We start from the raw sequence: 22,530 nt of genomic DNA on the forward strand, positions 1-22,530 counted from the left end.
GAGATCACATAATAACGGCAACGATAAGCGAATTGAATATTGTCAGAACGTGTTTTTTGACATAGAAGTCAATAATAGTCTACTAGTATAATCTGAAATAAACTGTCGTTTGTCGAATGTGAAATTCTTTTACGTACACGATCGGCGCATCGAATGTGGGTTACATAACCTGCGCCTAATCAGGCGCTTTTGGTAGCGCTTCCAAAATCGTCTCCTCCATGATGTCCCCCACATGGTCTCGGCCCTTTGAGACGGAACAGGAGAATCAGGGAGTATCCTCCGAATACACACACCTTGGCGCAGCGCTCACCAACAAGTCGAAAACCCGCCGAATGCCCGCATTCGTCCGTGTAAGTCCATGCTGAAAATGAGAGGTGCTGGGAATTGTGGGAGTCTAGTTCGAGATGTATGGAGATAAAGCGTGTTTACTGGCTAAGTTTTTTGGGGAAACTTTGCATGAGAGTCGTAGAACGCAAAGCACGGGCTTAAGTACATCCACTACTTTACCCCGCTGTACAAGGTCTAGGAGGTGGAGAGCCGACGGGTTTAAAATGTACGACCCCCCGCACGGCAAGGACCGAGTCAGGGAACGGAATCACATGTTCCGCCCACCCCACCGGTTATTATCAGGAGGAGAAAGAGATTCATATTCAAGGAAAGCGGGTGAATCACTTTTATACAACTACCCCATCTCCCACCTCTGAACCTATCCATATCATCATCCAGAATGGCCAGTGAGCAAGCACGTTTCGCCGAGGAAGTCGCACAAGTCGAGCAATGGTGGAAGGTATTTAGTTTTCTCAATATATTTACACGTTATTGAAGGATGTCTTCGTTCTTAGAGCCCCCGCTTTGCGCGAGTCACCCGCCCCTACACTGCCGCCGATGTTGTTGCAAAGAGGGGAACACTCCCAATCCAATATCCTTCCAATGTCCTAGGCAAAAAACTCTGGTCGACGCTCAGTGAGCACGCTAAGCGAGGGACACCATCGCACACCTACGGAGCGTAAGTGTGATGACCTCCGTCAATCTGCATTAGCTGAACGATTTTTCGCCAGTCTTGACCCCGTCCAGGTGACCCAGATGGCTAAATACCTTGAAACCGTCTACGTTTCCGGTTGGCAATCGTCAAGCACGGCGTCAAGCACAAACGAGCCTGGTCCTGATTTGGCTGGTAGGATGTTTCCCCGAATCCGGAGCTTGTAGTCACTGACGCTGTACTTCAGACTATCCATCAAACACTGTGCCCAATAAGGTTGAGCACCTGTTCATGGCTCAGCTCTTCCACGACCGAAAGCAACGCGAGGCCCGATCTCGCATGACTGAGGCAGAGCGTGCCAAGACCCCCGCCATCGACTATCTTCGACCCATCGTCGCGGACGCAGACACCGGTCACGGTGGATTGACTGCAGTCATGAAGCTGACCAAAATGTTTGTGGAGAAGGGTGCTGCTGGAATTCACGTTGAAGATCAGGCACCTGGAACCAAGAAATGCGGTCACATGGCTGGAAAAGTCCTGGTACCCATTCAAGAGCATATCAACCGACTCGTCGCTATTCGTCTCCAATATGACATCATGGGCGTAGAGAATTTGGCCATCGCCAGAACCGACTCTGAAGCCGCCACTCTCATCACCTCTAACATCGATGCTCGAGACCACCCCTTCATTCTGGGTTCTACAAACCCTTCCTTGCGACCATTGAACACCGTCATGGTCGAGGCAGAGGCGCAAGGCAAGAACGGGGACCAACTCCAGGCGATCGAAGATCAATGGATTGCCGCTGCCAACCTGCAACTTTTCTCGACCACTCTCGCCAACGCCCTCAGCAAACAGGGAGAAAGCAAAAGCAAAGTAGACAAATTTGTTTCCCGCGTCGCCAATGTCTCGTACCCAGATGCTGTCGCCATTGCCCAGAAAGAATTCGGTCTGAAGTCCGTGCCATTCTGGGATTGGGATAGCCCAAGAACTCGCGAAGGTTACTACCGCTACCAAGGTGGAACTCAGTGCGCTGTTCATCGTGCTATCGCTTTTGCTCCCTACGCCGACCTGCTGTGGATGGAGACCAAGAAACCTATCTTAGCGCAAGCGCGCGAATTCGCCCACGGTGTCCATGCTGCCCGCCCCGGTCACTGGCTGGCGTACAATCTAAGCCCTTCATTCAACTGGGAAGCCGCTGGCCTCACAGATAATGACATGAAGGACTACGTTTGGGAGTTGGGAAAACTCGGCTTTGTCTGGCAATTTATTACAGTGCGCCGAATTTTTCGTTCATAATTTCCTGTATCTGACATGTTGTTTTTAGCTTGGTGGACTCCACTCCAACGCCTACATCTCGGATATCTTCGCTCAAAATTTCGCCAAGACTGGTATGAAGGCATATGTAGAACTTGTACAAAGAAGAGAGCGAGAGATTGGTTGTGATGTTCTTACCCACCAGAAGGTATGCAGAGTGAATGTGCCGCGGTTGAGGAGTACGCTGACATTTGTATATAGTGGAGTGGCGCTGACTACGCCGACAACTTGATCAAGACTGTCACAGGGGGTGTTTCTTCGACTTCTGCGATGGGCGCTGGGGTAACAGAAGCTCAGTTCACTGCCAAACTGTAAAGCAGCATTACATTAATCAGTTAGATCCATTTGTAAAAGTATTCATTTCGCACGTACTACATACTATCAAGCATTGCAATTTATTCTGGAATCAAAAGAATTGATGTACTTTGATAAAAACTGGCCTTGGTGTAAACCACACTAAAATCGATGTTTCCATTTTTCGTCTTTTGAGTAGAGCGTTGTCGTCAAACGAGTTTACCTGTGCTGCGGCAGTTGGCATTTGGAAAAACGTGACGATCGGTCTTTGCCGATCATACACCTTGGTTTCAATTGCAAGAATCCAAGCTACTTCGTACATCGGATACCCCATCTTGTAATGGACGCTACAGATCGCATTAAAGCTGCTTCACAGTTTCTTCTTCAGTCACCACCTGGTGAAATCAATGATGTGTTGAATGGTGCTGTTCAGTCTCTTCAACCTTTACATGAAACTGGTATATTGATTATGAATGCAACCTCAGATATCCGTTACATTATATCGGACGACGATCTACTGCAGGAAGGAATACAACCTGCGCTAAGGGAATACAATATTGAACAATTCACTGTTGTTGATGTCCCCGAAACGAACCACCAAGTGTGTCTACATGAGAATCTCAGAGCGCGTCCATTGACACGCTGATTACCAGTCAATCATCAGCGAAGCCGCTCGTGTTGGACCTTCAGAATCCGATGGCGAGGAAAGGTTTTTGGACCCACGGTCTAAAACTGTCATTTGTTTTTGATCATTTGAGTCTTGTGAGTACAGATGATATCGTGGTTTCTCTACCTTACATTTATTCTCCTGACCTAGGAAGCCTCTGATCCTCGACCTATCGAAGTAGTTGAAGAACACGAACCGATTCGGTAGGTCATCCATGTTAATTTATGCTGTCTTACTTACTTGTCATCACCATAGTGCTGCCCTTGAAGCAGCTTCCTTGAACTATTTGAAGGCACACTTCACCGAAGGTGTAACGTCCGTGTTTGCGCCCAGGGAAGGGTCCGACCATTTCGTACTCCAGATCGTTGCAAATAAATACAACCCCAGCAATTTTTGGTTAGTGTTACCAATAGGAATGCTCGGTTGTACCCCTAACTCAGAGGCAGGTCTGGAAGATGGCGGTCAGAGTACACAATTGACCTAACATCAAAGCAAGTGTCTGGACGAATCTTAATCAACATCCATTATTACGAACAAGGAAACGTGAGTAGTTTGGTGGCCGTCGGTGCAATATCTAATACCTCCTTCAGGTGCAACTTGCTACTACTCATACCGTTACCTTCGAGCTCCCCCCTGCAGCTATTTCGGCCACTCCGAGTACTACTGCATCGAAAATCCTGGCACTAATTGAAGTTGAAGAAGGAAAGTATCAAATGTCATTGGGCGAGACATATCAAGAAATGGGTGAAAAAACGTTCAAGGGTCTGAGGCGCGCATTGCCTCTTACACGTCAAAAAATAGACTGGGACAAGGTGAAGTCAAATTTGAGTGATATAACCTCCATTTGTTGACTTATATCATACATCCAGGTCATGGGATACAAACTCGGAGCAGAGCTGTCAGGAAATAAGAACGCTCTTCCTAGTGGTCAGGCTGATGAGTGAACAGTCAACGTGAGCTAGGTAATACTTTGTACATTTTGTAGGTTATTGCAGTACATAAAAAAGATTAAAATCTATATATTTTCCACTGCTTTACTTGACTGAAAGTGATTAGATATAAACGGCAAAGTTATACAGGGTCCGTGCACACACCATAACGGATCTGAATTTGTGCTTACATCATCTTACCAATTCTTTCCTCGACCACTCATCACGACCAACTGACAGGATGAGTTTCCCTCCTCCTCCTCCAGGGTTTAGGCCGCCGCCGCCTCCAGGGATGGCTGCGCCGGCAAATGAAGCATCTGGGTCGCGTCTCCCAGCTGAAGGTCTGGGACTTACCCATTCTCATAAACGTGCATACTGACTTGGTGACAACATGTCTAGTCATTGCCCAAAAGTCGCAAAAATGGGTTCAAATGCAACGCAAAAGATACGGAGAGAAGAGGAAAGGTGGATATGTTGATATGGGAAAACAGGTGCGTCCACTTTGTATCATTTAACGTGTCTGTTCTTTTACCTTGCTTTTAGGACCTTCCTCCTGAACATGTTCGCAAAATCATTAAGGATCATGGAGACATGAGCAACCGGAAGTTTAGAAATGACAAGCGAGTTCACCTTGGTGCTTTGAAATATGTTCCACACGCCGTCATGAAACTTTTGGAAAACATTCCGTATCCTTGGGAGCAAGTTCGTGAAGTCCCCGTATTGTACCATATCACTGGTGCAATCACTTTCGTCAACGAGATCCCGCGCGTCATTGAACCTGTGTACCATGCGCAGTGGAGCACCATGTGGCTGGCTATGCGTAGGGAAAAAAGGGATCGAAGGCATTTCAAGCGTATGCGTTTCCCACCATTCGATGACGAGGAGCCGCCTCTAGATTATGGCGACAATGTATTGGATGTGGATCCTCTAGAGGCCATTCAGTTGGACCTCGACGAAGAGGAAGATTCTGCAATCATTGATTGGTTTTATGATCCCAAACCACTTATTGACACAGCTTCAGTGAATGGGCCTTCGTACAAGTACTGGTCACTGTCGCTTCCCGTCATGGCTAACTTGTACCGTCTAGGAAGAACCCTTCTTTCCGACCAAGCCGACAAAAACTCCACTTACTTATTCGACAAGAATGCCTTCTTTACTGCTAAGGCACTCAACATGGCGATTCCTGGTGGGCCGAAATTTGAACCTCTCTATCGTGACATGGATACGTTTGACGAAGACTGGAATGAATTCAACGATATCAATAAAGTCATCATTCGTCAACAAATTAGAACTGAATACAAGGTCGCATTCCCGCATCTATACAACTCGCTTCCTCGTTCTGTTCGCATTTCGCCTTACCACTATCCCAAGAATGTATACATTCGCACGGATGATCCAGATTTACCTGCATTCTATTTCGACCCTCTTATCAACCCAATTTCACTTCGTGGACATGTCCCAAAAAATGCACCACTCATCTCACATGAAGATAGCATTTTTGGGCCAAATGATCAAGATGAAGACAACTTTGTCTTGCCTGAACAAGTCGAACCTTTCCTTGCAAATAAGGATCTTGAAAACGACTTGACTGCTGATGGTATTGCCCTCTGGTGGGCCCCTGAACCATACGGTCGTCGATCTGGCCGCATGAGGAGGGCTCAGGATGTGCCACTTGTTAAGAATTGGTACCTCGAACACTGCCCCCCTGGCCAACCGGTCAAAGTTCGAGTTTCCTACCAGAAGCTCCTCAAGTGCTTCGTTCTAAATGAGTTGAGGACTCGACCGGAAAAGGCGATGTCGAAGAAGAACCTCTTCCGCCAGCTTAAAGCGACTAAATTCTTCCAGACGACCAAATTGGATTGGGTCGAAGCAGGTCTTCAAGTCTGTAGACAAGGTTATAACATGCTCAACCTTTTAATTCATCGCAAGAATTTGAACTACCTCCACCTGGATTACAACATGAACTTGAAACCCGTCAAGACCCTCACCACGAAGGAGCGCAAGAAATCTCGTTTCGGAAATGCTTTTCATTTGTGTCGAGAGATTCTTCGCCTTACGAAACTTGTTGTCGACGCCCATGTTCAATTCCGCCTTGGAAACGTGGATGCCTTTCAGTTGGCCGACGCCTTGCAGTACATTTTTGCGCATATCGGTGCCCTGACTGGCATGTACCGTTACAAGTACAAGCTTATGCGACAAGTGCGAATGACCAAGGATCTCAAACATTTGATATACTACCGTTTCAATACAGGGCCTGTCGGCAAAGGTCCTGGTTGTGGATTCTGGGCACCTGGATGGCGTGTATGGTTGTTCTTTATGCGTGGAATTGTGCCTCTTTTGGAGAGATGGCTAGGCAACTTGCTCGCTCGTCAATTCGAAGGCAGAAACAGTAAAGGTGTTGCAAAAACAGTCACGAAGCAGCGTGTCGAGTCCCATTATGATCTTGAGCTACGGGCGGCTGTCATGCACGATATTTTGGACATGATGCCAGAGTCTATCAAGCAAAATAAATCCAAGACCATTTTGCAGCATCTTTCAGAGGCTTGGCGGTGCTGGAAAGCTAACATACCTTGGAAAGTACCTGGTATGCCTACTGCTATCGAAAACATCATTCTTCGATACATTAAGAGCAAGGCCGACTGGTGGTGCTCTGTGGCTCACTATAATCGGGAACGTATTCGTCGTGGCGCTACCGTGGACAAGGCTGTCGTCAAGAAGAATCTTGGCCGTCTCACTCGTTTATATCTGAAGGCCGAGCAAGAGAGACAGCACGGTTATCTTAAAGATGGTCCATATATCAGTGCAGAGGAAGCAGTTGCTATTTACACAGCGACGGTCCACTGGCTTGAGAGCAGGAAATTCGCACCCATTCCCTTCCCGTATGTTGTTTTGTTGCTTTGTTGTGCCCGGTGTTAATCTGTTGTGATAGTCCTCTTTCCTACAAGCACGATACCAAACTTTTAGTTTTAGCACTGGAAAAATTGAAAGAAGCTTACTCCGTAAAAGGTAAGATACACATCTCACATTTTTTCATTTTCTCATTTTGGTATTTTTTCCCCAACAGGACGTCTCAATCAATCGCAGCGTGAGGAGCTGGCGCTCATCGAACAAGCCTATGATAATCCTCACGAGTGTAAGTGCCTTTGGTCATGCAATACAAACGTCTAACATTTATGCCACAGGTCTTTCTCGTATCAAACGTCTTTTGCTCACCCAACGAGCGTTCAAGGAAGCCGGAATTGAGTTCTTCGATACTTACGACAAACTCATCCCTTGTTACGATATTGAGCCAGTAGAAAAAATTACAGACGCCGTAAGTACATGCCTTTTTGCATCATGGATCAATCTGAATTATAATTTTAGTATCTCGATCAATTCCTCTTCTTCGAGTATGCTTCTTTTCGTATACCAACGTTCCATCACTAATTGTTCTCACAGGGCTGATAAACGAGGTCTTTTCCCGGCTTGGATCAAACCTGCTGTAAGTGATTCTCTGGAGTAACAGTGTCAAATTCTCACCAGGTTTGCAGGATACCGAGCCACCTCCATTGCTCGTGTACAAAGTATGAATTTGATTCCTTCATATTGCTCACTTAGCTGATAACATTTTTCAGTGGTGCCAAGGAATAAATAACTTAACTGACATCTGGGAAACAAGTGAGGGAGAGTGTAACGTGCTCATGGAAACTGTCCTTTCAAAGGTTTACGAGAAGATTGACCTTACCCTTCTCAATCGACTTCTACGGTTGATCCTCGACCACAATCTGGCGGACTACATTACGGCCAAAAACAATACCAGTAAGGCCAGTTTCAAATATAAAACCGGGCAATAAACTGATCTACTCTTCCTTTAGCTTTAACTTACAAGGGTAATTATCCTTTCAACGTCAGCAAATTTCCTTTTTCTCATATACATGCACACAGATATGGCCCACACTAATGCATTTGGTTTGATTCGTGGTCTCCAATTCTCCGCCTTTGTTTTCCAATACTACGGCTTGGTCCTTGATTTGCTCATCCTTGGCTTGCAACGCGCTAGTGAAATGGCGGGCCCACCTCAGATGCCCAACAATTTCTTACAGTACCGTGATTCGGCTACCGAAACCCGACACCCCATTCGACTCTACTCTCGCTATGTTGACCGCCTGCATATTTTGTTTAGGTTTACCGCTGACGAAGCGCGCGATCTAATTCAGCGCTACCTCTCTGCGAATCCCGATCCCACAAACAATAATGTCATCGGTTACAACAACAAACGATGCTGGCCTCGAGATTGCCGAATGCGGTTGATAAAGCACGATGTCAATCTTGGACGTGCAGTTTTCTGGAATATCAAACAGCGCTTGCCCCGGTCGTTGACCACCATTGAATGGGAAGATACTTTCGTCAGTGTTTACTCCCAGAACAATCCCCAACTCTTGTTCTCGATGTGTGGCTTTGAAATACGCATTCTACCTAAGATTAGAACCATGTCGGGAGAGCAGTTCTCGTTGAAGGATGCAGTATGGAACCTAACCAACGAGCAGTCGAAGGAACGGACCGCTCAAGCCTTCCTGAGGGTCTCAGATGAAGGTATATATGATTAGCAATAATCAATGCCATTAAACTAACCCCTTGTGTCGCAGGTGTTCAACAGTTCAACAATCGCATTAGGCAGGTTTTGATGAGCTCCGGTTCGACAACATTCTCGAAGATTGTCAACAAGTGGAACACAGCACTTATCGGTCTCATGACTTACTATCGCGAAGCCGTTATACACACCAATGAGCTCCTAGACTCTTTGGTCAAGGCTGAAAATAAGATCCAGACTCGCGTTAAAATTGGTCTCAATAGTAAAATGCCTTCTCGTTTCCCTCCCGTGGTTTTCTACACACCAAAGGTCAGATTTGCCTCTGTGCTATACATATAAGCTATTTACCTCTATTTCAGGAGCTGGGAGGTCTTGGAATGTTGTCAATGGGACATGTCCTGATTCCACAGAGCGACCTTCGATGGTCAAAGCAAACCGACGTCGCAGGTCGGTGACTTAACTTTTTGCCAACTTGATTATACTAAAAGGCCATCAGTTACTCACTTCCGTGCTGGCATGACTCACGAGGAAGATCAACTGATTCCCAATTTATATCGTTATCTCCAACCATGGGAGGCTGAATTTTTGGATTCCGCCCGTGTCTGGTCGGAGTACTCGATGAAGAGGAAGGAAGCCAACGCCCAAAACCGTCGCCTCACTCTGGAAGATTTGGAAGATAGTTGGGACAGAGGTATTCCTCGTATTAACACCTTGTTCCAGAAGGACAGACACACGTAAGTTGCACATACCAGTGTTTGTTTCCCAAGTTGATCTGTATACGGCTTAGTCTGGCTTACGATCGCGGTTGGCGTGTACGCACAGACTGGAAGCAATACCAGTTATTGAAACAGTACGTTTCCATTTGATTGTTCTAGCTTGCACATCTGACCTTTTTATTTTAAACGAAAAGTAATCCATTCTGGTGGACATCCCAGCGCCATGATGGTAAACTTTGGCAACTGAACAATTATCGAGTGGACGTTATCGCCGCCCTGGGTGGTGTAGAAGGTATCCTTGAACATACCTTGTTCAAAGGAACGTACTTCCCAACTTGGGAAGGTGCGTTAATTTCGAGTTTCCTTCGCATGAAAAATTCCTTAATCATGGTGTAGGTCTTTTCTGGGAGAAGGCGTCTGGATTTGAGGAGTCAATGCGATACAAAAAGTTGACCAATGCCCAGCGGTCAGGTCTTAATCAAATCCCCAATCGTCGCTTTACCCTATGGTGGAGTCCAACCATTAATCGTGCCAATGTGTATGTTGGTTTCCAAGTGCAACTTGATCTCACTGGTATTTTCATGTAAGGAATCTGAGAACCTTTGATGTTTCTGTTTTTTGACTCTTTTACTCAGGCATGGAAAAATTCCTACTCTTAAAATCAGTTTGATCCAAATTTTCCGTGCCCACTTATGGCAGAAAAGTAAGTTGAATTTTGTGCGATCTTAAGCTGTAAGATCCAAACTGACGGATTCTAGTTCATGAAAGTGTGGTTATGGACTTGGTGAGTTAATATTCCTTCGTAAGAGACGTTGGTGCTCATCCCGATTACAGTGTCAAGTGTTTGATCAGGAATTGGAGCCTCTCCAAATCGAGACCGTCCAAAAGGAAACAATCCACCCTCGTAAGAGTTACAAAATGAATTCATCATGTGCAGACATCCTTCTTTTCTCTGCCTATAAGGTATTGTATTCTTACATCTTTATTTTTGCACGATTTTGTTCTTATATTTGTATGATTAGTGGAACATTTCTCGCCCCTCACTTGTCACCGACGTAAGTTCTGTTTAGTCTCATCTTCCTTTGTTCCAAGGTAATTAAACTTTGTTCAGGTAAAAGATGTCCTTGACGGAACCACAAGTAACAAATTCTGGATCGATGTTCAGTTGAGATGGGGTGATTTCGATACCCATGATATCGAACGATACACTCGAGCCAAATTTTTGGATTATGTTTCCGATTCTATGAGTATTTATCCCTCCCCCACCGGCGTTATGATAGGCATGGACTTGGCTTATAATTTGTGGTCCGCATACGGAAACTGGTTCCCTGGAATGAAGCCCTTGATTCAACAGGCGATGGCGAAGATCATGAAAGCGAATCCAGCCTGCCACGTCCTGCGAGAGCGCATCCGAAAGGGTCTGCAGTTATATTCTTCGGAACCCACGGAACCGTACCTTAATAGTCAGGTAAGACTATTCGATGCTTAATATCAGTCAAGCATTCCATTGACATTTCTTCGAACAGAATTATTCGGAACTGTTCTCAAATCAAATCATCTGGTTTGTGGATGACACCAACGTTTATCGTGTAACTATGTTCGTAAAAGTCATTGTCAATGTTGTTGATTTAATACTGATATATGTATAACAGCCACAAGACTTTCGAGGGTAATTTGACTACTAAACCCATCAGTAAGCCTGGAGTAATTCTCAGAGTGGTCGAATACTGATTAATTATACAGATGGCGCTATCTTCATCTTCAATCCACGGTCTGGTCAATTATTCCTCAAAATTATTCACACCAGTGTATGGGCGGGACAGAAACGTCTTGGCCAATTAGCTAAATGGAAAACTGCTGAAGAAGTTGCGGCCTTGGTCCGTTCTCTTCCCGTGGAAGAACAACCCAAACAAGTGATTGTCACTCGAAAGGGAATGTTGGGTCAGTAATATCACACCGCTCATCTGTCCTGTTGTTCAACGCGCATTGTTTTTCAGATCCTTTGGAGGTCCATCTTCTTGATTTCCCTAACATCGTCATCAAGGGTAGCGAACTGCAGTTGCCATTCCAGGCATGTATGAAAATGGAGAAATTCGGTGATCTTATTTTGGTTTGTCTGCTTTTCTTTACTTCCCCCATCGCATTATTTAACTAGTACGCAACAGAGGGCCACACAGCCTCAAATGGTTCTGTTCAGTCTTTACGGTAATTTTTTTCTGAATCTTCGCACTACAGTCAATTTGACTATACTTCCACCCGCAGACGACTGGCTGAAGTCGATTTCAAGTTATACGGCATTTTCACGGTTAATTCTACTTCTTCGTGGCCTGCATGTCAACAATGAAAAGGCTAAAATCATCTTGCATCCTGATAAATCCACAATCACGGAGCCTCATTTCGTTTGGCCAACTCTCAGCGATGAAGAATGGATCAAAGTTGAAATTGCTATGAAAGAGCTCATCCTTGCTGTTCGTATATCTTGTATGATTCGTGAAAAATCCCTGACATCCCACTTAGGATTTCGGCAAACGCAACAGTGTCAACATCGCGTCATTGACTGTGAGCGAAGTTCGGGATATCATCTTAGGTCAAGAAATCGCGGCACCTTCAGTCCAGCGCCAGCAAATGGCCGAATTGGAAAAGAGTACTGAAGCGCAGAGCCAGATCACTGCTGTCCAAACGTAAGAAATCGAAAATCATCTTTGTAGATGAATACTTATATGTCACAGGAAAACTACGAATGTTCATGGAGACACGATACAAACAGTGACCAGTATGTCGGACATCTTTTGTCATGCTATTTATCTATTAACAACCTTTTTACAGCTACCAACTATGAACAACAGGTTTTCAGTAGTAAATCGGATTGGCGTGTGCGTGCTATTTCTGCCACACATCTTCCTCTGCGCCTGCAACACATCTATGTTTCGAACGACGATGTCAAAGACGATGCTGCTTCATTTACATACGTCTTGCCGAAGAATGTTCTCCGTGCTTTTATCACTGCTGCGGACCTCCGAACCCAAGTAGCAGCCTTTTTGTATGGAGTGTCGCCGCCAGATAATAAACAAGTCAAAGAGATCAAGGCATGTCTTTTATTTTGCCATTAGGTTCAGCCTCAGACTTTCTAAATTGACTTTCTTAATTAGGCCATTGCTTGGGTTCCTCAGAGAGGTAGTAATAACGATGTCGAGCTTCCCTCACAGCTGCCCAAGGACGATTTCCTTCTCAAGGATCTCGAACCTTTAGGATGGATTAAGACACAATCTCTCGAAATCCCTCACCTTTCACCGAAAGACGTCACCGCTCAAGCCAAACTGATGGCGGATCATCCTGAATGGGGCTCATCCTCCATCTGCTTGACAGCCTCTTTTACTCCAGGTTCCGTTTCTCTGTCAGCTCATTCTTTGACAGTTCCTGGCTTTGAATGGGGAAGAAAGAACCAAGATACATCCATGAATCCTCCGGTAATTTCATTTGCTTCGCTCTCGCTTTTTTTCTGCTGACATTTCCATAGGGTTTCAATCCGAATATGTCTGATCGCGTGCAACTACTTCTTTCTGACCGCATTCTTGGGATGACCCTCGTTCCCGAAGGACGAGTCTGGAACTATGGTATCGGTCTCACACAACTGTGGTCTCCCACCCTCAGCTATTCCATGACTCTTGATACTCCTTTGCTTTTCTGGGCTGAAGAACATCGACCAGCGGCTTTCCTCACAGTATGTCCTTATCTGTCTTATCGTGAAGTAAATGTTGACAGTGTAAATTTTAGTTTGCCAATCTTGAGCAAGGGGAGGACAGTGCCGATGTTGAAAATAGCTTTGCTTGATTGCTTCCCGATTGTCTTCTGTTGTAGCACTATACTTGCATCTTACTTTTTATTTCATTGTGTACTTTTTACAACCGTAATGCTTTTTTTTAGTGAACATTCATTCCTTGGTCTCCAAGAGTATGCATACAACATAAAGAATTGAAGTGAAGTGAGTAAAACTAAAAGCTGACCATAGAGATGAGTAGGAAGGTATATAATACACATACTAGTCAACAAAATGCCAGTGAGAAAATGGTAAACATTCATCTTCCCAATGAAATCATAGAACCTGGTCGAGAAAGAGATATCTGACATGATTCTATCGGCGACGGAAGCCTCTCCTGGAAAGGAGGTTGTTCTGGTGATATCTCCTCTCTCGGGCTTTCCCAATCTGCATCAATAGCTTCCTGTGAAAGACGACTACGAGTTGATATAATGGATCCCGGACGTGACAGTGAAAGGTGTCGAGGTGCATCTGTCGATGGTAGGTCATTTTGAATCTCCCCAGCTGAGGGAACAGATATCTTGAAAGACTCCATCTCAGTCTCTAGTAATTGCTTGGACCCCCGTCGTGGTGGTGGAGAAAGTGAAGTAACCTCAGCTATTTCTTCGTCTTCGACGGGAAGAGAAAGAAGAGCCTGAGGGATGAAAGGTGGTATCGTAGGGGTATGCATTTGAAGGAAACTAGGATCATTTTGAAACATTGTGATTTTCTCTCCAATGGGCGTAGGAGGGGGCGAGGTTGATACAATTGGCGATCCGGCAGAAATAGAAACGCTTGGGGGTCGTGTAAACTGTGCGCGAGCTGCTTGTTGTTGGTTTCCAGATCCAGATGGAGCACTGATTTTTCGTAGGCGTTCCTTAATAGATGTGGCACGTTTAGTCGTTACAATAGCTTGTGGTGTGTTATGTGATGAAGGTGGAATAGGTGGCGTTGGAGGTAATGGTCCGTTGGGAGGAGGGAATGGGTTAATAAGTTTAGCTGGGGGTATAGGTGATGCGGGAATGGTCTCTAGTTGTGGACTGTGCGTATGGATAACATTAATGCTGCTGCCGCCACTTGAAGAGCGTCGGCGCGATTGGAACTCGGGTTCATCAGGACGTGGAGGAAGGGTGGTAGATGGTGGGGGTTTAGGGGCTGCTATTGTCGATAATCTGAACCCACGATGGGCTACAGAGTTGCGGAAAGATGATTTGGAGGATATCGCTACATTTTCCAATGGCTTCAATATATCTTGTGAGGGTTCAACGGGAATAGGAGCTGGAGGAAGAGCAGATGTGGGTGCAGGGCGGGGTGGGGGCATAGATGCCCTGTGAGACGCTCCACGAGCAGTGATGGTACCCAAATTAAAATTGGAATTAGCAGTCGTCGAGCTGGGAGTAGAATGGGATGTCTTGTAAGAGACGAAACTGCGTACAGACGAACCCGACGCTCTCTTGTTGAACGTTGGTAAATTAGAGACAACACTCTTATCGCTGCTTTGAGCCGAACTCGGTGTATTCGCTCGTTCAGATGTGGATGAGGGCGTAACGGATGGAATAGACACAATGGGAATGGCTGGAGGAGGGTCACTTGGAGGAGTCAGTCGAGTTGGAAGGACGCCTTGTCGTGACCACCGTCGTGCACTTCTTGCACCAGAACTTCGCTTTGTGCTCAAACTTGATTGTTCCATGCTCATCGCATTATCTGCTGATGCATAAGTCGAAACTGATTGAAGGGATGGGGCCCGTGGGCGTTGTTCAGGGGTACCGATTTGGAAGGCTGACAAATGACCTGGACTCGATGGAGGCTCAGTTTCGGCTCGTTCAGTAGACATTACAGATTGTGTGAGGCTCGTCCGGCGAGATCTATCGTTTCCAATAGCTTCGGCCGTGGCATCCTGGTTGGCAATAGAAGAAGTCGTTGATGTCCAACGTTTTCGTGGAGGAGGCTGCAATGACATTGCACCTACAGAGAAACCCCTGGTGGTCCTGTTTACAGGTACAGATGACGACGGGTTTGGTTCAACACTAGCCCACTGAATAGGTGGATGTTCTGAGAGAATTTTCCTATCAATTCGACGGTCGAGTGGGCTAACTGGACCAGAGAACGGTAAACGCGTTATGGGCGTGCTTATGGTAGTGTTGATGGATTGTGTATCTGGAGTATTTGAACGGAGCATATTTAGAAGATTACTCCCCATGCTCGTAAACGATTCCTCGTAGCCCTCTCTTTCAGCTTGTCGTTCGGATTCGATGGATGCTGCCCTAGATGTAGACCGCGGGCGCGAATTCGAGAAAAGACCCTTTAATGTTGATACAGCACCGGTAGTAGGTGTTTTGGGGACAGTTGTTTGTGAGCGCAGGGAGTGAGATGAAATCGAGGACGCATATGTCCCTTTTGACTCAGTGAAGGAGGTATTTATAGGGGTAATCGGCGGTGGTGATCTTGTGTTGGGATTGGGTGATGTAATTAAATTTTGAGCCCGTATAGTAAGCATAACATCCATATCCCCTCGAGGTTCATTGTGGCCCAATGTATGTGCTGGTATTAATCCAGCTCTGACGGTACTATGACATTGTCAACATATAGATATTGCAGTAAGAGGGAAACCGTTCTTACCGTTGCCCAAGAATAGCGTTCTTGATGTCAGTAATCCATTTCTGTGCCTCAACTTGGTCAGGAATCTGCAACAACCACATAGTATGACCTCCTTCTTCATGGGTATATTCTTTCTTCATCGCACCAACGTCTGCACCTCCGACCTTGATGACATGTCTTTTGCCCCCGACTTCTTCCTCGGAAACAAAAACGACACTATCCTCATTGATCTCCAACCTTTCCAACTCCTTCTCTTCTAGACCTGAAGTCTTGAATAGGTGCAAGTAGGAAACCGCAGGGCCTTGTCCTCGTGTTACTAGTGTAGCGGGTGTTGACAAAATCAAATAACGGCTCTTCCAGTTCTTAGAAAGGGCAAATATGCGCAACGAAGAAGGTGGGTAATATTTTGGGAACACCCCATTACATTGCTTGAAGGACATAAGGGCGGATACCGTTGATGGGTATGGGGGTATCGGTGCTATAGTCATAGAATTCGATCGAGCGTGGGCCACTGAACCTGAGCGATACCTTCCTCCTTGTGGAGATTGCTGAGAAATGAGACCCACTGACAAACTGGATCCTTCTGGAGACCGCGCTTCGATATTTTGAACAGACTCAGATTTACTCGGATATCCTAGTCGCAATTCTGATGCAGGAGGTTGTCCGTCGTCATCTTCATCCGTAGTACTATCTTCACGCGACTGACTGTCTGGTGATACCAAAAATGGACCCAGTCCAATAGCTTGTGCAGCCATCTGTCGTAGATGGTTGCGCTCTTCATCCTCCTCGTCTCTACGTGCACTAATTTCGATTACGTCCGGAAGAATTATGGGACTGGAGGGTTGGCGAACAGATTGAGGTCTTCGCCGCCCAAATTTAAAGCCCAGTGCGTCTGAAGCAGCCACCAGTAGACTTCCTCGAAATTTGCTGCGTCCGTTAAGGGTACCATCCGCAGTGGAAGGCCTTGTCTTTCCGTGAGATGAATAAGGAGACGTTCCGCTGTACGCAGAGACATAGGTTTCTCTGCCTAGAGGTTCCATTCAGCGACCAGTCATAATTGACTCTAGCAACTAAAGTGGATTTTAGCTCGTACCAAAGTTAGACACAGTGTCTGTATGCCCCCCTCGAATAGGCTCTTTGCCTTTATCAGTTGGCTTTGGATGGGGAGGAGTCCTGGCCCCGATAGAACGTTCTGCATTCTTGGCAGTCTTCATGCCTCGTTGACCGTCCTGGGTGGCACCACGACGGAGTGGGAAAAGATCCAGAGCCGGTGAAGGCGTTCCGGGTAAAGTGGGTGAGGTTGGGGAGCCAGGGGCGGAGGTGCGAGTGATGAGCTGTAGAGGCAGAGAGTCAGAGAAACATTTATGATGAAATAGAGACCATCATATTCTGATAGGTTATCCTATGCCACCATGGATTCGAATGTGATCCAGCCGTCGCGGACTAACTATAACTGTTCTTTAAATAAGAAACTCACCACTGTTGTCCCATTGGACAGCAACTCTCCAGAAGACATTGACCTCACAGTAATAGAGCTAGATTAAACAACGCCGTTATTCCTAAAATGAACAAGTATTCATTTCTACAAAAAAAAGTCGAGCAGATCCTTTGAGCCCCGAATGTGACATATCATTGGCGTGCCTCAATCATTACTTCATTCTCGCTTGACAAACTAAAATTCTTGTTAATTCTCCCTTAAATACTTCCTTTGCAAATTTTGTTCCTTAGACTTGGCCCAGGGCCACTCTAGGGCCCCTATAGCGCCTACTTCCATGTCGTTTCCCGTCATTTCTGTCCAAAGCCTCTTTGTCCTATATCCGTGTTTCGTGTGCATTGAAGCTGTTGCGGCGTCTAGACAACTTGGCGACAGATCACGCATTTGACTCTCGACTTGAAGGGTTAAAATCACTGCCCAACGCGCCAAACCCCTCAGACAACAGAAAATCCCGAGGGAACGTACACGGCGGGACCTTCGCCACTGTTTTTTTGGCGTCGATCGGAGTTACAAATAAATACGTTTAGATTTACAAAATAAAACCAAATTTAATACTGAAAATTAGCATCCGTCGGCGATGTGTTTAGCCGCGTTAAAAATCACAAAATAACCAGTGCGTCAATGAGTCTCTGTTTTATAGCTTCAAATCCACTTCCTTACCACAGTCGTGTTCTGATTCTTTTTTTTTGTGGCAGCTAATTTGACGGCAGCCTAATAATGGTCTTCGGCATTGACCCTGCTGGTTAGTGACATCACTCTCGGTCCACCTTACTACTCGGCTGAATTAAGAATAGTCGTTCAACGACAAGTTGTACACGGTCAAACACTCTATTATTGCCGGGTCTGTCAAGATACAAAAGGTCGCCAAAAACACCACCTCAATGAGCACTTCAACACCACAAAACACCAAACAGCTCTGCAGGCATTTCATACCAAAGAGAAATCCTCTGCTTCTTCACAAACCTCGTTGCCACCGGTTAACAAGTCCCTTTTGTTAGAGGACGCCTTACGTGCAATTCTTGTGTCTGCATCTCGTCAACCACACCAGCCTTTGTATCCTGCCAATGACCCTCGCCTTTCTAGGGTCTCGGCTGCACCTTCTTCAACCACTTTGTCGACGGTCTCTCCACTCACCAGGATTGACTGGAATCTATTCAACGATGATGAAATTATGTCGGATCCATCTCCCATCGACTTTGCGTCTGCCCAAATATGTCAAGCTACTCTGGATTTTCTAAATTCTAATAACGAGAGTGATGGATCTGATGATGGTGGTGGCAGTCCTCCGCTTTCTGAGAGTAGCAATGAGCAAGCCAATTCAGGTGTGTAACGTCTAAATAGCGCATATTGTTTGAGTCCTTAACTTTTAATCAGACACTGAACAAGTTGATAATGAATCTTTGCCCCGAAAACGTATGCGCGGTATTCACACCGACCCGGCTGAAGCTCGAAAATGGTATCTGTGGATTGATAAAATTGTGAGTCTTTGCCTGCCATCGGTTAGATTTTCTGCTCAATCAATAAATCAGACTTGTTCTCTTGATGTTTTGATGCACCTTCCACGATCACTATTTTCACGTCGTCAGCTGGATTTATTTCTCTGGCTACTGCGTATCAATGGCGTCAACGATGTGCCTAGCGTTAAGGCTATGCAAGGCATTAACAAGGCATTGCAGAATTTGTGTGGAATTGAGACGAAGGAGTACAAGGGCAAGCTGGGCAATGTATACTTTGTAAATTCTCTGTCTCAAATTCTTGCCCAGGTATGAATCTATATGTTACAAATGAATACTTTTGATTTCTAACCAATCTGAATAGGAAATGTCTAATCCTCAAGTCCGACCGTTCCTTTACTTCTATCCTGAAGATACGGGCAAATCGATTAGCGAAACCTATCAAGCTTCGGGTTGGCTGCGTGAAATCAATCCTGAGGATGGTACTCCAATGATACGGCTCAATAATAATGATTTTTTCATCTTTGAACCAACTATGCTGATTGATGGACGTTGCTGCATTCCTATTCAATGGTTTCTCCGAGAAGGTGTATTTTATGCCAAAGCCTGGCTTATGGAAGATACTCCTAGTGGTTGGGTTGTGTCCGAAGATCGCGAAATCAAAATCACGCAAAGCCAATTGCTAAAGAATTTTATTCAGTTGTCAAAGGATCACTTGTTGTATAACTTGTCACACCCTTCACGAATATTTGGTATGGACTATATTTTATATATTTTATTCAATTTCTTATAAGTAAACAGGTGTGCGATCCATTCGGGGCCTGGGCTGTCGAAATGGACACGTACAGATCCTACTATTGGCAATCGTTGGCGTGTATTAGCAAAGGGATACCGAGTCTATTCTCTGCCGCTATGGATGTACTGTGACGATACGTCGGGAAACCAGTCCAAGAAGTGGAATAAGCACAACAGCTACCTATTTATTCTAGCTGGTCTTCCTCGCAAAAAGAGTTCACAAGAATACAATATCCATTTTCTATGCACTTCAGATATTGCGCCACCTCTAGAAATGCTTGATGGTGTGGTTGATCAACTTCAGTAAGTTGTCACTATCTTATATTTGCTGCACATATTCTAATCATTTTAACTTTAGATTGGCTCAAAAACATGGTATTTGGGTATGGGACTGTATACACAAAGAGGCCGTTATGATTTTTCCACCTGTATTTGCACTTCTGGGTGACAACCCTATGCATAGCGAGTTTGCTTGTCATATTGGAATGCAAGGGAAATATTTTTGCCAGATTTGCTGGGCCAAAGGAGTTGACAGTCAAGAATGCCCACACAAAAATCTTCCACATGACAGTTGTGCTCGACCCAACTTTCCTACCCTTTCAATCCATAGTGATGTTGATTCTGAAGATACCTTCACACGGCCTTCTCACAAACGGCGGAGGTACAAGGAGTCTATGGAGTCAATGCTTCGAAGGGTTAGTGATTTTATAAAGGTGCGTAAAAGTTGTTTTATAACAATTTATATTTTAATCACCTTTGATTCTAAGATTGGCAAACCGCGTCGCAAGAAAGAGACTATGGCTACTCTTGACTCTTTTTTGGAGCAAGCTAAGATGATTGGCACAAAATCAAAACTTAGAGCTGCAAAAACGGAAACTGGCATCAAGGATGTTTTCCAGGACTTCTTTATTGAAAAGCTTTTCAAATCTTATAAGGGAAAAGTTTCTACTCAGGCAAAGGAAAAAGCTCTTAAAGCGGCTGTCGATAAGCTTCCTGGAGACATCAAAAGTCCCGTATGGAAACTTGGTGCGATTGAAATATTTTGCTTTAATTTACTAGCTAAATCTATATTCCAGGCTTGGATCCTCATCAGGACACTCCCGTCAAAATTCTGCATGTTGTATTGCTGGGTTTCGTTAAATATTTTTGGAGAGACCTAGTTCAAAATCAGGTTACTCCTGCTAAAAAGCAAACTTTGATTATTCGTTTAAACAGCCTCAGTGTGGCAGGTCTAGGTATACCCACATTAAATGGCTCCACACTAGTGAACTATGCCGGGTCACTAACTGGTCGCGATTTCCGAATTATTGCTCAAGTAGCGCCATTTGTCATCTACAACATGGTTTCTCAGGAGGTTTATGATGCATGGGTGTCCCTATCTACGTTAGTTCCAGTTATTTGGCAGCCAGCAATCTCTAACATTGATGAGTACCTGGTGCGTCTTCATTGTGTCTTTCTTTAAATTGTTTTATTAAATTAAATCATGTTTTAGCCCAGATTAGAGGCCGACATCAAATACTTTTTGTTGAAAACGGCAACATGGACCTGCGCGTGGTTTAACAAAACCAAATTTCACATTATTCTTCATCTTCCAGAACATGTCCGTCGGTTTGGGCCAGCAATATTGTTTGCCACGGAATCGTTTGAGTCATTCAATGCTATTATCCGTGCAAAAAGCATTCACAGTAATCACCAAGCACCTTCACATGATATTGCCCGTGGCTTTGCGCAAGGCAATCGGATTCGCCATCTTCTTAGTGGTGGTTTTTTTCTTCCACAAGAGCTTTATCAGTCTTGGAAAAAGGATCCAACAAATGTGGCTAATTCAGAGTGGCGCACTGCTGGACCTGGAGGTCTTCACCTTATTGATGCTCCAGACTCAACACCAGCTAGCTATTTGGGACTGCAGAAACCTGCTGCCAGTAAGGCTGGTAAGTTATATTTACAAATCTATACTACTAGTGAGCGGTCTAATGCAATGGCCTAGGTTCATGCAAATCTAATGGCACAGATCCTCAACCATTTCATCGCACATTATGTGGCCAAAAGCTTCCCAACATTGTGCTCAATACTGCAGCCAGCCAACAACTGTATGTAACCAATTCCCAGGTCTATCTGAGAAACGAGGATCTATGCACCATAGGACAGTTTGTCATTGCCCAAATTCATCCATCCCAGCCGCCTCTGATAGGGTGTGTTCGAGAGATCTTGCAGCAGGTTGGCTCTCCAAACCATCTTCAAAACCGGCCCGATGGTATTCTTATTCAAACAGCTTTACACCAACCGCCGTCGCACATATTGCCTGCTGGACAACTGCAGCCAGTTTTTATGCTCCGTCTGATTCTTCAGCAGGAATGGTCCTTCATTCCGTGGAGTTGCCTTCTTTGCACCGTAAATACTCAACATGACTGTCAACGTCATGGATGCCAGGCAAATGGGCTACAATACATCTATCAAGAGCAAATACAAACTGATCAGACTAAGGCAACAATACTGCATCAAAACTCATTGGATGATATGCTCCTCCTCAATATGTGTCAAATGCGCGATGCTGCTCATCTCCAAAGTTTTCACCTCCACTCTGCCCCGTTAAACGAAGATGCTATAATTCAAAGAAGTGTGGCTCAAGCCATTGTTCAACGGAAGGTAGGAGAAGCCTCCCAATCAAGTACTTCCAAACCAACCAAAACACCAACAGCCGCCTTGAGACAACATGCCCAGAGCCCCTTGGGCACCCCTACTCTAGCAGCCACACCTTCTGGGGGTGTCAGTTTGCCTCAACATGCTTCAGCAGGAACATCTTCTGGAGGTGTTAGTTCACCTCGACGTAGCAGGCAAGCATCTGTGGTATATCCAGGTCAAATAACATTGGACTTTCGATAGAAGTAAAACCATACTGTATTTATTTACTAGAATTCTACAA

The 22,530-nt window shown here is 45.2% G+C and overlaps 5 protein-coding genes across 5 annotated transcripts; 4 read left to right on the top strand and 1 right to left on the bottom strand.

Moving 5' to 3' along the window:
- Positions 1 to 727: 727 nt before the first annotated feature.
- Positions 728 to 2,608, top strand: JR316_0007102 (Isocitrate lyase; the record flags this gene model as incomplete). Its single annotated transcript, XM_047892845.1, has 6 exons — positions 728 to 787; positions 843 to 1,006; positions 1,059 to 1,174; positions 1,227 to 2,251; positions 2,304 to 2,441; positions 2,495 to 2,608. 6 exons carry the CDS (start codon positions 728 to 730, stop codon positions 2,606 to 2,608), a joined length of 1,617 nt encoding a protein of 538 aa, XP_047748127.1.
- A 319-nt stretch (positions 2,609 to 2,927) lies between these two features.
- On the top strand, positions 2,928 to 4,198 carry JR316_0007103 (F-actin-capping protein subunit alpha-2; the record flags this gene model as incomplete). Its single annotated transcript, XM_047892846.1, has 7 exons — positions 2,928 to 3,188; positions 3,241 to 3,321; positions 3,405 to 3,457; positions 3,510 to 3,650; positions 3,701 to 3,797; positions 3,845 to 4,066; positions 4,124 to 4,198. The coding sequence occupies 7 exons, from the start codon at positions 2,928 to 2,930 to the stop codon at positions 4,196 to 4,198; spliced, it is 930 nt and encodes a 309-aa protein (XP_047748128.1).
- A 226-nt stretch (positions 4,199 to 4,424) lies between these two features.
- JR316_0007104 (Pre-mRNA-processing-splicing factor 8) lies at positions 4,425 to 13,300 on the top strand (the record flags this gene model as incomplete). Its single annotated transcript, XM_047892847.1, has 34 exons — positions 4,425 to 4,524; positions 4,583 to 4,674; positions 4,727 to 7,062; positions 7,113 to 7,189; positions 7,248 to 7,316; positions 7,366 to 7,496; positions 7,547 to 7,572; positions 7,622 to 7,664; positions 7,714 to 7,746; positions 7,798 to 7,981; positions 8,108 to 8,755; positions 8,809 to 9,062; positions 9,113 to 9,200; positions 9,250 to 9,487; positions 9,541 to 9,603; positions 9,664 to 9,812; positions 9,866 to 10,052; positions 10,105 to 10,172; positions 10,228 to 10,253; positions 10,304 to 10,432; positions 10,492 to 10,524; positions 10,581 to 10,937; positions 10,996 to 11,066; positions 11,122 to 11,162; positions 11,213 to 11,410; positions 11,467 to 11,579; positions 11,635 to 11,674; positions 11,732 to 11,937; positions 11,987 to 12,150; positions 12,199 to 12,242; positions 12,296 to 12,555; positions 12,619 to 12,936; positions 12,987 to 13,190; positions 13,244 to 13,300. The coding sequence occupies 34 exons, from the start codon at positions 4,425 to 4,427 to the stop codon at positions 13,298 to 13,300; spliced, it is 7,047 nt and encodes a 2,348-aa protein (XP_047748129.1).
- Positions 13,301 to 13,545: 245 nt separating this feature from the next.
- On the bottom strand, positions 13,546 to 17,379 carry JR316_0007105 (uncharacterized protein; the record flags this gene model as incomplete). The annotated part of the gene is made up of 4 exons (XM_047892848.1): positions 13,546 to 15,832; positions 15,885 to 16,890; positions 16,957 to 17,197; positions 17,341 to 17,379. 4 exons carry the CDS (start codon positions 17,377 to 17,379, stop codon positions 13,546 to 13,548), a joined length of 3,573 nt encoding a protein of 1,190 aa, XP_047748130.1.
- A 1,150-nt stretch (positions 17,380 to 18,529) lies between these two features.
- Positions 18,530 to 22,490, top strand: JR316_0007106 (uncharacterized protein; the record flags this gene model as incomplete). The annotated part of the gene is made up of 10 exons (XM_047892849.1): positions 18,530 to 18,680; positions 18,733 to 18,836; positions 18,945 to 19,121; positions 19,177 to 19,564; positions 19,607 to 19,910; positions 19,966 to 20,302; positions 20,375 to 20,633; positions 20,684 to 21,042; positions 21,100 to 21,538; positions 21,595 to 22,490. 10 exons carry the CDS (start codon positions 18,530 to 18,532, stop codon positions 22,488 to 22,490), a joined length of 3,414 nt encoding a protein of 1,137 aa, XP_047748131.1.
- Positions 22,491 to 22,530: the final 40 nt, after the last annotated feature.

Source organism: Psilocybe cubensis, chromosome 6 (genome assembly GCF_017499595.1).
Source record: "Psilocybe cubensis strain MGC-MH-2018 chromosome 6, whole genome shotgun sequence".
NCBI lineage: Eukaryota > Fungi > Basidiomycota > Agaricomycetes > Agaricales > Agrocybaceae > Psilocybe > Psilocybe cubensis.